The 12,963-nt window shown below is 34.9% G+C and overlaps 1 protein-coding gene across 25 annotated transcripts in view; it reads left to right on the forward strand.

Annotated features, from left to right (window-relative positions):
* TFDP2 (transcription factor Dp-2) overlaps positions 1-11,351 on the forward strand; it is a 149,917-nt gene extending 138,566 nt beyond the window's left edge. For all 25 annotated transcript variants that reach the window (XM_074298448.1, XM_074298445.1, XM_074298450.1 and 22 more), the window contains 4 exons: positions 420-571; positions 4,040-4,206; positions 10,674-10,779; positions 11,029-11,351. In XM_074298448.1, coding sequence (XP_074154549.1) covers positions 420-571; positions 4,040-4,206; positions 10,674-10,779; positions 11,029-11,212 — 609 coding nt within the window. In that variant the 3' untranslated portion in view covers positions 11,213-11,351. The remainder of the gene's footprint in view (positions 1-419; positions 572-4,039; positions 4,207-10,673; positions 10,780-11,028) is intronic.
* Positions 11,352-12,963: the final 1,612 nt, after the last annotated feature.

Consider the following 12,963-nt stretch of genomic DNA (forward strand, 5'->3'; position numbering starts at 1 on the left):
GTCATAAAGCTAGGAAATGTCTGAGGATGAATTTGAATTCAGTTCTTTCTGATTCCAGACCCAGTGCTCTGTCTTCCATGGCACCTAGACACAGTGCCTGGCATGTAATAGGTGCTAAATAAGTGTTTAATGACTGTTTAACTTAATGTTATTAAGTTTTCAAAAGAATTTAGATTTTTGTGATCTCCTTTTGAAATCACAATGTAACTAAAACAATTTTTAAAATTCATTTTTCCTCGTGGAAATATGGACACTGAGTTATTCTTCTCTAATAAATTCTTCTTGTAAGTTGTTCTTGTTACAAGTATATCAGTGTTGGTATCTTAACTGATGGTCTAAATTAACTGTCTGATTTTAAATATATTCTAAATCATATGAAGTTAATCACATTTCTTGACTGTCATTCTTACTTTGTATAGCAAATAGCTTTTAAAAATCTAGTACAAAGGAATCGGCAGAATGAACAGCAGAACCAGGGCCCGCCAGCTCTGAACTCTACAATACAGCTACCTTTTATAATTGTCAATACAAGCAAAAGAACTGTCATAGACTGCAGCATCTCAAGTGACAAGTAAGTGTGAATAAGAGGGTAAAGGGTTTCATTTGGGGAAGCCAATGCATATTCAGATTGTGTCGGAGACTCATGCCCGCTGATGACACGGGACATCACCCATTGCAGTAGTGGCAGGTCACATCATACTGCTGCTCGTGCAGCTTCCTCTAATTCTCCATATTTATCATGGGATACGAGATGAGCATTTAGAAAATCACATCGTTCTCTGTCCTTGATAACTGAAGGGGGCCAATGACATCATGATGTTTGTGTTTGATTATGGCATTGACAAAGGGTGACCTCAGGATGAGCCCAAAAGGGCACCAGTAGCCTATTAGAACATTTGGGCGTTAGCCCCCCTGGGCTATTGCGCTTCTGCTCTCTCGAAGAGCATAGCACCCTCTTGGGTCTGGGCATGCCAGGCCGGACAGGCATGTACCAGCTTCTCCGTCATCGACAGCAGCACCCTTCTTGAGGGAGCCCTTCTGACCTCTAGGGAAGCGCGTGCCTTGTGCCAGGAAAGCTCCCCACAAGCTCCGCTCCATAAGCCGATTTGTAGGTCGGCCTTTGGGCTCTGGAGGTATCCTCTCTGCCAGAGAGTTTGAATACTGGCAGTTCCAGCACAAATCACATTATAAATAAAGAAGAGGCTTCGATTCCCTGTGTTGTGATAGAAACATTGTGTCCCCATACTACTTTATGTCTCTATCTAGGGAGTCTACTACGACAAGAGTAGACTGCCACTTCTGTGAAGCTGCAGAAGGATTGAGCAGCCAGGAAAGTGTGAGAAGGCTCTAGGAGGACCCCATAGATCAAGCACATGAGAAAGACAGGTTTGCTGGTCGTCCACCCAGGTCAGACCATCCTAGGATCATTGTGCTTATCTCAGGCATCACATTTGGATCAAAATGGACAGGTGCAGAAGAGACTGGTGAGAAATCTTGAGAAACATGCTGTGGGTGAGGATTAAAACTGCGTTAGCTTTGAGAGGAGAATGAAGGGGCCTGGGTAGCTGGCTTCAAAGATTTGAAAGGTCTGTCTTTTGGAAAGAGCATTAAATTTGTTATGTTTGACCCCAGAAAGTAGAAGTAGGAGCAATGATAACAAATCTCATCTCAAAGTGAGGAAAAACTTCTTAGCGATTAAAATAAACCAGAAATGAACTGGTCTGCCTGCCCAGGGAGGCCATGGGCTCCTGTCATGAGGGTTCTCATAGGGACATTTGGGATAGCTATGTATTTAGTGATGTTTTACCTGTTCCTTATCAGTCCTAATCAGGTCTGTGTTTGATCTCTTCCCATCTCTGATTGTTTGATACTATTAAGACATGTATATTTTGTACTTTTATATTAAGTGAATGAAATTCTATTGCTTGAAAATCATTGAGTGTGAAGGTGAGAGATAGACTATCCCAGAAGGTAAAAAATATTTTGTTTTTGTTTTTTCTTACTAGCTATCACAACAAATGCCTAAAACATAGGAGACGTTTAACAAATGCTTGTCTAATTATATTTGATTGAATGTGATAGACTACTGTTCCACTTTTAAAAATCTCAGCTCGTTTTCCCTGGTGGCAGTATAATGTAAATCACTGGTATTCCAGCCCGTGGTGTAAGAGTCACTTTGGAGATAGCAGAAATGTCCATGGGCCTTACCATTCTTTCTTCTTGTTATTTTACTTAATCCTTTGGATTTCCTTGACCTCTGCTGTATTCTTATTCTTTGTGCCAAATAGAATTTTTAAAAAGGGAAGGGCCTTAAGGGCAACAGTAACAAAATAGTTACTTGACATATTGTCTGAGAATATATTGTAGCATATTCTGGTATTTGGTTACTAGAGTTTATACTGTAGTATTTAGATTCCCCCAAATTTATGTGAGTACATACATTACTTCTATATCATATTTCTAGATATGATCTTTGGAAATATGCTAAATCTAGGAGAAACCACATATGTAGGATCTTCTTCCTTGAATCTTGATTGTTCAAGATTAACTTTTTTAGAATCAATTTAGTAAAAATGACAAAAATGGAATCATTACAGTTTACAAGAGTTGTCTAGCTATAAAGCAGTGCTAAAATGCTTAGCATGTTTCCTTTAGGATCTTTCTATTGAATTGTTAAGCAGAATTCTTTCTAGTCATCCTGGTGTTTTACCACCATCCAAATTAACCTTGTTTTTATTTATCACATGGTAATATGTGATATGAGTTGAGAAGTTTCACATTAGCCTAAAGCAACCTACTCATGTTGAGGACTTTTGTTCTGTGTATGTTGACTTCCTGAAGTTGCAGGGCTTTATAAGAGTCAGTATACGATTCTATCCCTAAAATGGACATTCTTTAAATGACATTTCACATACTTGGAAAAGTTAAAATGATCTATTAGAAATCAACCTCTCTTCAATAAGTCTTTCAAGAAAACCATTGTCGTATGTTGGAAGATATCAGCATTCTACTTATCACTGACAGATAATATCTATATATGTACATTATACCCTATAAAATGTTTCATTTGATTGCTCTTTGTAGTGTATTTGAAAATGAAGAAAATGGAAGAAACTTTGAAAACTGTGGACCTAAGAAAATTTTAGACTTTGTTTTCCCTTCTCTATAGTTAGCAAGATTTTCATACACATTAGCAGCCTTTTAAGAATGGCTCTTCAGATTTTGGAACAATGTTCAGAAGCGTCTGAAAGCTTGTTAATATAACATACGCCTCAAAATTGTGTCATTCAATTACATTAGTGGCTGTTTTTTTTTTTTTTTATAATAAATGTTATGTTATGTGCCAACCACTATTAATGTCCTTTGAAAATAGATTATGCTCAGGACTTTTGATGATGCCCACAGAATTAATCTTTGCTGGAGATTCTCTATTAAGGTTGTGGTTGTCCAAGTTACCTCTATTGATGGTAGTGATGTTTGGAGAGTGTGGTCTTACACACAAAGAACTAAAATGATTCAATTCCTTCATTCAAGCCCTTTTACAAAAACTGTCCTGCTCATCATATGTGCCCCAAAGAGAGAACTAAGAAAAATAGCCTGTGTGTGCACATGATAATACTATTTTATTAGCTATAAGAACTAAGAAAAATATTGATTTTTTATTTTTGTAATAGAGTGTATCTTTTACAAATGATTTTATATATATACTGGGTTTGGAATAAGTAAAACCCAAGCATAAATTCTGCACTATGAGCTTTTAAAAAACAAAAGCTTATTAAGCTTTCATGCTTAATGAGCACATGCTTTACTATTTACCCTTATAGGAAAGTTGTTTTATATGGATAACTGAAACATGTGTACCCCTCAGAGGTGTTGGTTTCATGAACATAGCTTGAATGACTTTTACAACTGAGAATTTTAACAGAATTGTTTCTATTCTTTCTTAAAAATTTATATTTCTTTTGCTTTGTATAATGTACACAATGAAAACAAATCTCATACATAAAAAAATCTGAAGTAAACCTTTTCTCTGATACAGGTTCGAGTATCTTTTTAATTTTGACAATACTTTTGAGATCCATGATGATATAGAAGTATTGAAACGGATGGGAATGTCTTTTGGCCTGGAAACAGGCAAATGTTCACTCGAGGACTTGAGAGTTGCTAAATCATTGGTGCCAAAGGCTTTAGAAGGATATATCACTGGTAAGATGTTTTAGAATAATTTTCCCTAAGAAGACTAAAATTCAGTAACTTTTCCAAGCCTTTTCAATTTCCTGTCATTTCTAGTTGCCATTTAAGCAGTAGCCATTTAAGCAAGAGTTCCCTAATGAATAATTTAAAAAAGATAAAGAAAAGGTTCTGTGATCAAAGAAATGATAGGATTTCTGCATGAGGACAGATTTTTAAAATCTTGAATATGAATAAATGAATGTCTGAGGGATACAAGCATCAGAGTTTATAAAATTGGAAAACATAAGTAAAAAGAAAATAAGTACAACTCACTTTGTTGTTCATACTTCTAAAGTCTATGATAAGTTGACAGAGACTTAAATTCAGGAATATGGTACTCAGAGGAGTGATCTTTTAGTGTGTGGAAGTTTTCCTAACCAACAAATTTCTTTGAAGTAAATAAATGACTTTAGGAGGAAAAGGTCTGGTTTTCTACAGAAGCCTGTCTCTTTTCATGTCAATTATTTATTTATTTATCTATCTATCTATTTGTTTGTTTGTTTGTTTGTTTGTTTATTTATTTATTTTTTGCTGAGGCAATTGGGGTTAAGGATCACACAGCTAGGAAGTGTTAAGTGTCTAAGATCAGATTTGAACTTAGGTCCTCCTGACTTCAGGGCTGGTGCCCTATCCACTGTGCCACCTAGCTGCCCCTTCATGTTAATTTTTAAAACAACTTTTAAAAAACTTTATTTTTAAATTTTTCAATATTTTTTATTTTTCCTCCTTTATAGATATAAAGATAGTTTTTCACATTCTTTTTAAAAGACTTTATGTTTTAAAATTTTCTCCCTCTCTTCCTTACCTCCCTTCTCTCTTAAGACAGCAAGCAATCTGATATAGGTTAAATATGTGCAATTCTTTTTTTTTTTTTTTTTAAGTTTTTTAAATAGTTATTTACCAGATATATGCAAGGGTAATTTTACAACATTGACAATTACCAAACCTTTTGTTCTAATTTTTCCCCTCCTTCCCCCCTCCCCCAGATGCAGGTTGACCAACACATGTTACATATGTTAAAGTATAAATTAAATACAATATATGTATGCATGTCCAAACAGTTGTTTTGCTGTACAAAAAGAATCAGTCTTTGAAATAGTATACAATTAACCTGTGAAGATCCAAAATGCAGGCGTGTAAAGTTCTGTTGTCTCCAGAAACTGCTGATCGCTCTCTGGGAGGAAATCCGCTGTCTCAACTCAATCTCCGGGGCAGACTCTTCTTCCTGTAGAGAGCCGTCCCAACTCTGACCTAGAGTAGACTCACCTCTCCCGGCCCAAAGTTGTCTCTTTTATCCTCCCAGAGAAGGGGCGTGTGAGAACTCAAGGGCTTATGGGAAAATTACTTCAATCAATGAACTTGCTCCTTTTAAAGGTTGTGTAAACTCCTCCTCAGAAGTTCAAAGGGGTAAACTCCCCTTAAAGGCCAGAACCAAAGGTGTGGAACTAGAAAATTGTTAAGTACCGATTTAGCACTTAGTAAGAATCGAACACAGGTGGACAAAATTAGAGGGATTGGAAATTCTGTGTAGTGGTTCATAGTCATCTCCCAGAGTTCTTTCTCTGGGTGTAGCTGGTTCAGTTCATTACTGCTCTATTGGAACTGATTTGGTTCATCTCATTGTTGAAGATGGCCACATCCATCAGAATTGATCATCATATAGTATTGTTGTTAAAGTATATATAATGATCTCCTGGTCCTGCTCATTTCACTCAGCATCAATTCATGTAAGTCTCTCCAGGCCTTTCTGAAATCATCCTGCTGGTCATTTCTTACAGAACAGTAATATTCCATAATATTCATATACCACAATTTATTCAGCCATTCTCCAGTTGATAGGCATCCACTTAGTTTCCAGTTTATGGCCACCACAAAGTGGGCTGCCGCAAACATTCTTGCACATACAGGTCCCTTTTCCCTTCTTTAAGATCTCTTTGGGATATAAGCCCAATAGTAACACTGCTGGGTCAAAGGGTATAATATGTGCATATAATAATATAAAAGTATCTTTAAAAGCAGTAGTTATTCCTGAAATTATTTTTCTTACAATCTTGCTGATTTAGCATTTGACTAATTTAGAATGTGTGATAATTCTTCATCTTGGCCCAAATTTGCTAAGATAAATAATTTGATAAACTGAGTGATAATGAAAGTAATGTGATAGAATGATTATTTATTTAAGAAAAAAAACCTTTAATATGGTACTAATTTTTAATATGAACTAACACTACAAGGTTTTTTAAAGCAATTTTAAAAAATTTAAAGCTTTTAAAAAAAATTGGTCTTCAAAATCTTTCTAAGGCACATGCTCTGATTTTACATTTTACAGATAAGGAAACAAAGGCTGACTTACTCAGGATCACACAGCTTGAAAGATTCTGAGATGGGATTCAAATGTTCCTTTTCCTGATTCTCTGCCACTCCATCATGCTGCCTCCTCATATTCTAACAATATCCATTGGCCTACACTATGCTGATTACCAATAATTTTATTAATTTCTTCATTATGAAGAATGGCACTGGCCTTTTTAAAGTCTGAGTTTGTGTTAATTTATACATAAAAGAATTCAGATTGTATTATTTAAATGTCCAAAAGTTCAAAACTGAACTCTCTCTACTTAATCCAAGGATTTTGTATACAGTGTGATATAAACTAAAGTTTTGGGTCCCCTTCTTTTATTAATACTGTGATGCATGACCCTTATGATCAGAATCATATTAAAGATCATCTGAGTATTTTGTATATGAGACCAGGGAGACCTAAGTTGGTATTTCAGGCACTGGTAACAGTGGGCTAAATAAAGGGCTTTACTCAGTACACACCAGAAATTCATTCTAGTTCATTCTCATAGGTCCCAGAAGATTAGGCAGGCAGGCAGGCCCTGTTGTTTTGACTTGTTCCTTACCTCATCTACTGGCTGGGGTGTGATATGACCTTTTTAACTCCTTTTTTTTTTTTTCCCCAACTTCATGCTGTTTTAGTTCTAAAGGGACATAAATAATTGTTTTGTAGTTTGTACAAATAAGATTCTTTTTTGATTTTTAAAAGGAACATATTTGTCATAGAATAAATACTACATTAATGAACACTGGCACAAATCATTCAGCTTTATGATTTACTGATTACATCGCTAATATTTCAGAACAAAATTGCAATGAAGATTTAATCGTATATTTAAGTATGGTCATGAGATCATAGACTTATAGCTGAAAGGGGCCTTCAGCCTTAGAGACCACTGAATCCAAGCCCATGATTGTACAGAGGAAGGAACTGAGACATAAGGAGGTTAGGTTACTTGCCCAGGGTTACACAGTAAGTTTCAGAGGCAAGATTCAAACATATCTATTCTTGGCTTCAAGCCCAGCACAAGTAATAACTTTTTTGAATGAAAGTTACCATAAATCTCAGGATCAGCTTGGGAGTCATGGCTTCAGTTTGTCTGCCTTGTTCAGACTTGTTTTTATTTAACATACCAAAAGTCAACTATTCTGATACCATAAGTCTTATGCAGCTGTCTGACTTATTTTATGAGAAAATGAGGTTGAAATTAGTGTAATTATCTTGTTTAACTATCCACCTGGAAGAAACATCTACTTGGTCAAACAGGAACAACAGTACAAAATGCTTGAATCCTAATTGTATGCACAATAATAGGCTATAGATCTCCTTGTCCTTTGTATAAGAATTGAAGCAAGCTTGAACAGAGAAAATCAAAGAACCTCCTATCTTGACATAAAATTTTTAGAATAAACATCTGATTTGTCTTTTAGCTTACATTAGAGAATGCCCTTTTCTAAATTTGGTGAAGAGGAAACATTTCTAAAAGGAAAAGATGCTATCACTTTTACCAGTTTTCTCAGACAATTTTTCTTTTACCTTAATTATGTCTTTCTCCAGTCAAGAGCAGTTTCTAAAAGAGACTTCCAAGAATGATTATCACGATCAGAAGTGATGCTTTTTGGGGCAGCTAGGTGGTGCAATGGATAGAGCACCAGCCCTGAAGTCAGGAGGACCTGAGTTCAAATCTGGCCTCAGACACTTGATACTTCCTAGCTGTGTGACCCTGGGCAAGTCACTTAACCCCAATTGCTTCAGCCAAAAAAAAGGGGGGGGAAGAAGAAGTGATGCTTTTGAAGCCCTGAGCTCAAACCACTTTTATTATAACGTCTCCCCCAAACATGTACGTGTTGATGCATTCCTAATTAAAAGGGCACAGCAAAGAAAGCAATAATAAAGTTCCTCATTAATAGTCTACATTTCTATAATGCTTCAAGGCCTTCAAAACTGCTCAGAGCCATTTGAGGTTAGTTAGGAGTATTATTATCACTAGTTTATAAATGAGGGATTGAAATAAGGATGTGATGACATTTTAAATAATTGAATTCCCAAGGACACGCAATGTATTATTGGATTTGAAAATAAGCTTTCGATTTCATGTCCAATGTTTCTCCTGTTTGGCTATACTGCTTTTCATTAACAAGATGAATAAAGGCACCTTTGGCATCTTTTCTGGCATTTTAATAGGATGTGATCAACTGTCTAGGTAGTCAGCATCTCTAAAGTGCTCTTTGTATCTTTTCACTTTTTAAAACACAAAGGCTGGTTTGGGCTTTGTTGTTTATTTTTAAAATTCAAACCAGATCCAAAAAGAACTGTTAATAATATTATCACTATCTTCTAAGCCCAATGGGCTTTACAATGCTTCAGAATGATCAATGATTATTCACATTAGTGCAATATTCATTTTAATTTGAGGATAACTTAAAAATTCTAAAATTGACATTTATGCATCTTTCTTTGTTCTAAATTAGAGTTCTGTTTTAATTTGAAAAGTTTAATTTTTCATACCTAAAGCTTGACTTTGCAGATTAACTAAATTATATCTATAATCAGCATTTACTACAGAAGAAAATTATAGCCCCGACAAAGATAACTACCAAATAACTAAGAACAATACCATTTGATAATCAATGTTTCAAGAATATTCATATTCAGTAACAAAATGAAACTGATATTTACAGCCTTTTTATTGTCATATATATAAGACATTTAATATCACAAGTAACAAAGTTTCCCAGATGGGTATCTAAGGCTATTATACCAAATTTTATTGAGAAAATTTCTTTGTACATATAAGTAAAACTTGATGTTACACAAATTTGTGAATATAGGTCTTGACTATTTAAATTCTTTTATGTCACTAGCCAGTCCCTAATTGTAATAGCAGAAGTTGTTGAATTGCTATAGAAAATAACTTCAGTTTATCCCAAACAGTGACTTCAAAAGTCTTTGTTTCCTCCCCTTTTTAAAAAAACATTTTTTGAAACCCTCAAAGGAGGGTTGTTTTCCCACTCATACCATTTATATTTATCTATTATATAAAAACCCACTTGCCCAGGAAATTCATTGTATTTCCTAAATTATGTCCTTTAATGATGACTTAGTTTTATAAATTTGGGTAAGATGTTCAGTCCCTTTGGGCCTCAATTTTCTACCTCATCATAATGGAGGTGGGGATCAGGCAGAACTAGATTACCTCTGAGGTCCCTTGTGATTTGAACATAATATGATTCTCTACTTATTGTCTGAAAAAGATTACTTTTTTATAATTATGAGCATTTTAATAACATTTGAGTATCATCAGGAATATTTTCTTTCTCTCAAATTTTTTTGCATTTATTGTTGTATTCCTTCAGTAGATTGTAAGTGTCTTGAGGGCAGGGACCATTTTTATATTTATTCCTAGGACAAAGAAGAAACTTATAAATACTTCCAGACTTTATTGAATAAATATTTTCATAGAACATATAGTGTTGTGGAGGAGTGAGAAATTAGTTTTCAGCCCCATAGTTCCATATGTCTCCTAACCTTTTAGTTAAACTTTTTTTTCTTTTTAGGTGTGAAACTCTGATTTCATTTTCATTTCACACTTGCCAATGTGATGACAGCTGTTCTGCAGTTGACTGTCTTAAAGAGTTGCCCAGAGAACTGAAGAGGTTTTATGCCCATTACATTCCATAAGGAGAACTTTGAATTCTGGTTTTCTTTACTCTAAGGCTTTCTCCCCACTGTCCCACACTGCCTGCTTTTACTTCAAAGGATTTTGGTTTTCTTTTATTACTTTTAAGTTTTAGGACTATCATTTATTTTTGTCTTTCTGCCTACTGACAAACCATATTTCCTTCAGATTTTTCAGGGAAGGAAAACAAAAATCTCAACTTTCTCACATTTAGAATTTTAATTTGCCTTTTTCCTTCTAGATTTTTTTTTAAAGGTGCTAAAAGAAAATGAGAGAGACTTTCTCAGAGAAATGATGGGTAGATTTAAGAGACCCTCTTAACTTCAGTTAAAGTCAGTTTTATCCAACCATTCTTAGCACTGTAATAGTACCAGTCTTATTTTCACCACATATACTTCCTATTTTTTTGTGTTTTTTTAGATATGTCTACAGGACCTTCATGGTTGAATCAGGGGCTTCTTTTGAATTCAACCCCATCAGTTCCAAATTTAGATCTGACCAGTGGTTCCACTTTATCACAATCAAGGTAAGATTCCAAACTATTCATATAAAATCTCTAAAGTACAAAAAGAGCCGAGTCGTTTGTGAAGAGAGAGCAACAGGTCTATATTATAACTTTAAAAAAAAGTTTATATTTAGAAGCTCACTAAAAGATCTATTTATGGTCTTGTTTGAGCCGAATTTGCATTTTTTCATTTGTATATTTTATCAGTCAAAGCTTAAATATTCTATCTGGAAATTAATACATGTGTGTATTCTTTTAATTGTTTAATAGTGTAAACCAAGGGTTTTGTTTGGATGCTGAAGTGGCCTTAGCAACTGGGCACTTCCTTGCCCCAAGCAGTCAGCAATCCAGCAGCGCGACATCCCACTATTCTGAGTCCCGAGGCGAGACCCCCTGTTCTTTCAATGATGAGGATGAAGATGAAGATGATGAGGATCCCTCATCCCCAGAATAAAGACAGTAGAAAAGCTAAATTTTACAAAATGCTGCTCGTGTGTATTTTTAGTGTGAGCTCTTATTCTTGATGTGATTGCTTCAGCTCTTGCCTTTGTTTGCACTGTGTATTCAGTGACAATAAATGAAACACAACTAAAGACGTCAAAATGCAGATGATTAGGATGAAGTTTAACATAGTATGAATGAAGACTCGGGCCATACAAAGCACTAGGACATAGCGCAAAGTATCTTTGCCTCTATGACTGAGGTAAAGAAATCCCTGAAGACCTTGAAAAGTGAGGAAAAGTGAATGAGATTCAGCTACCTTCTGAAATGTGGGACCATTGTCTTCTCCCACTCCCCTATCATCCTTCTCAGCACTGAGAGTGCAACAAGGAAGATTCCTTAGCCAAAATACTTCTCATGCTCATATCGTTTGGCTGTGCTATATTGTTAAATGCTGAGATAAATATTTACAGTTATGCTTTTTGTACTGTATGGATGAGGTACCTAGAATGTTTGTTCAACTGACTCTAGAAATCAAAGTCTTAAAGTAGTATTGAGTGATGACTTTCTTGAAGTAGGAAAGACTGTTTAATATGTGTCACCTACCAGCCACTTCAGATATTTGTCAAGGAGGTAGGAAGACCAGCTCAATAATTTTACTTCAGTGATATTTCAGATATAATTTATCACATTCAAAAACTGGAATTAGGATAGTTAGCCAATGCAAGCAAAAGGATTTATTAGAGCTATTTATGGAAGACAAAAGAACTCTAATAGCATTTCCATGTATATATTTGCTAGCACTGCCTTTTGCCAGTGCCTACAACGTTGGAATTTTACAGGGAATGAAACTGTAGAAATAGCTTTAATCAAACTATTACCCAATGCAATTCAGGCAGGTTGTTTTTGTTTTTGTTTTTAACTTAAAATAAGAATAGAAAAACAGTTCAAGTTTTTAAATGCTTGCTTATATTTCATTTGACATTATTGTCACGTCAAAAATTTGTGAAACTGAAAGCAGTTGACTTCAATTTTGTCATAAAAGAAAATATCTGAAAAATGCTAATCAGTAAGCCCACCTGCACTTTTATTACATTACATTTCATTATTCCTATTGACCTCTTAATTACATTAGACCTCTTAATGAGTATATTGCATCTTTCACAAACTGGCCCATATTTTGGTTTCTTAGAAACTTCATAGAATGTTAAGTGCTTCCAAATTATTGGATTTAGAATGGGTAGAGTGTTTCATAGCCAAAGATGCTGTTAGGAATACTACACTATTCAATTCTGTTGCTGTTTAAAAGGAAGAATGTAAGGGGGAGAGAATCTTTAAATCACAAATGTAAAAGATTTCTCATTGTGGTATTAAAGCTACGAGTAAGGAAGAGGGAGAAGGCCAAAAATCAAAGCAAAATTCCACTTGTGTGCCTAGGAATCCCTTATCTCTGCCCCCTTTTCTACTCTCATTCAAATCAAATCTGAACTCCAGGAAAACAGTCAAATGTAAACCATTTAAAATCTTTCAATGCTAACTTCTCTATATGTCTTAAAACATCAGAAAAACAAGATTTGCTAGTGTTTTAGCAGTTTGGAGAACTCGTATGAAACTATGCACAAGATTCTTAATCTGACATTTAATAGACACAATGTGATACCATTTTAAATTGGAGAAATAACCAAAGCTTCTGCATTGTGGTACATCATGTGGCTATCCAAAATATCAAAAATAAAAGTAAACCCCATATTATTCAAAACAAGA

The sequence above is a fragment of the Sminthopsis crassicaudata genome, chromosome 3 (assembly GCF_048593235.1).
Source record: "Sminthopsis crassicaudata isolate SCR6 chromosome 3, ASM4859323v1, whole genome shotgun sequence".
Classification (NCBI taxonomy): domain Eukaryota; kingdom Metazoa; phylum Chordata; class Mammalia; order Dasyuromorphia; family Dasyuridae; genus Sminthopsis; species Sminthopsis crassicaudata.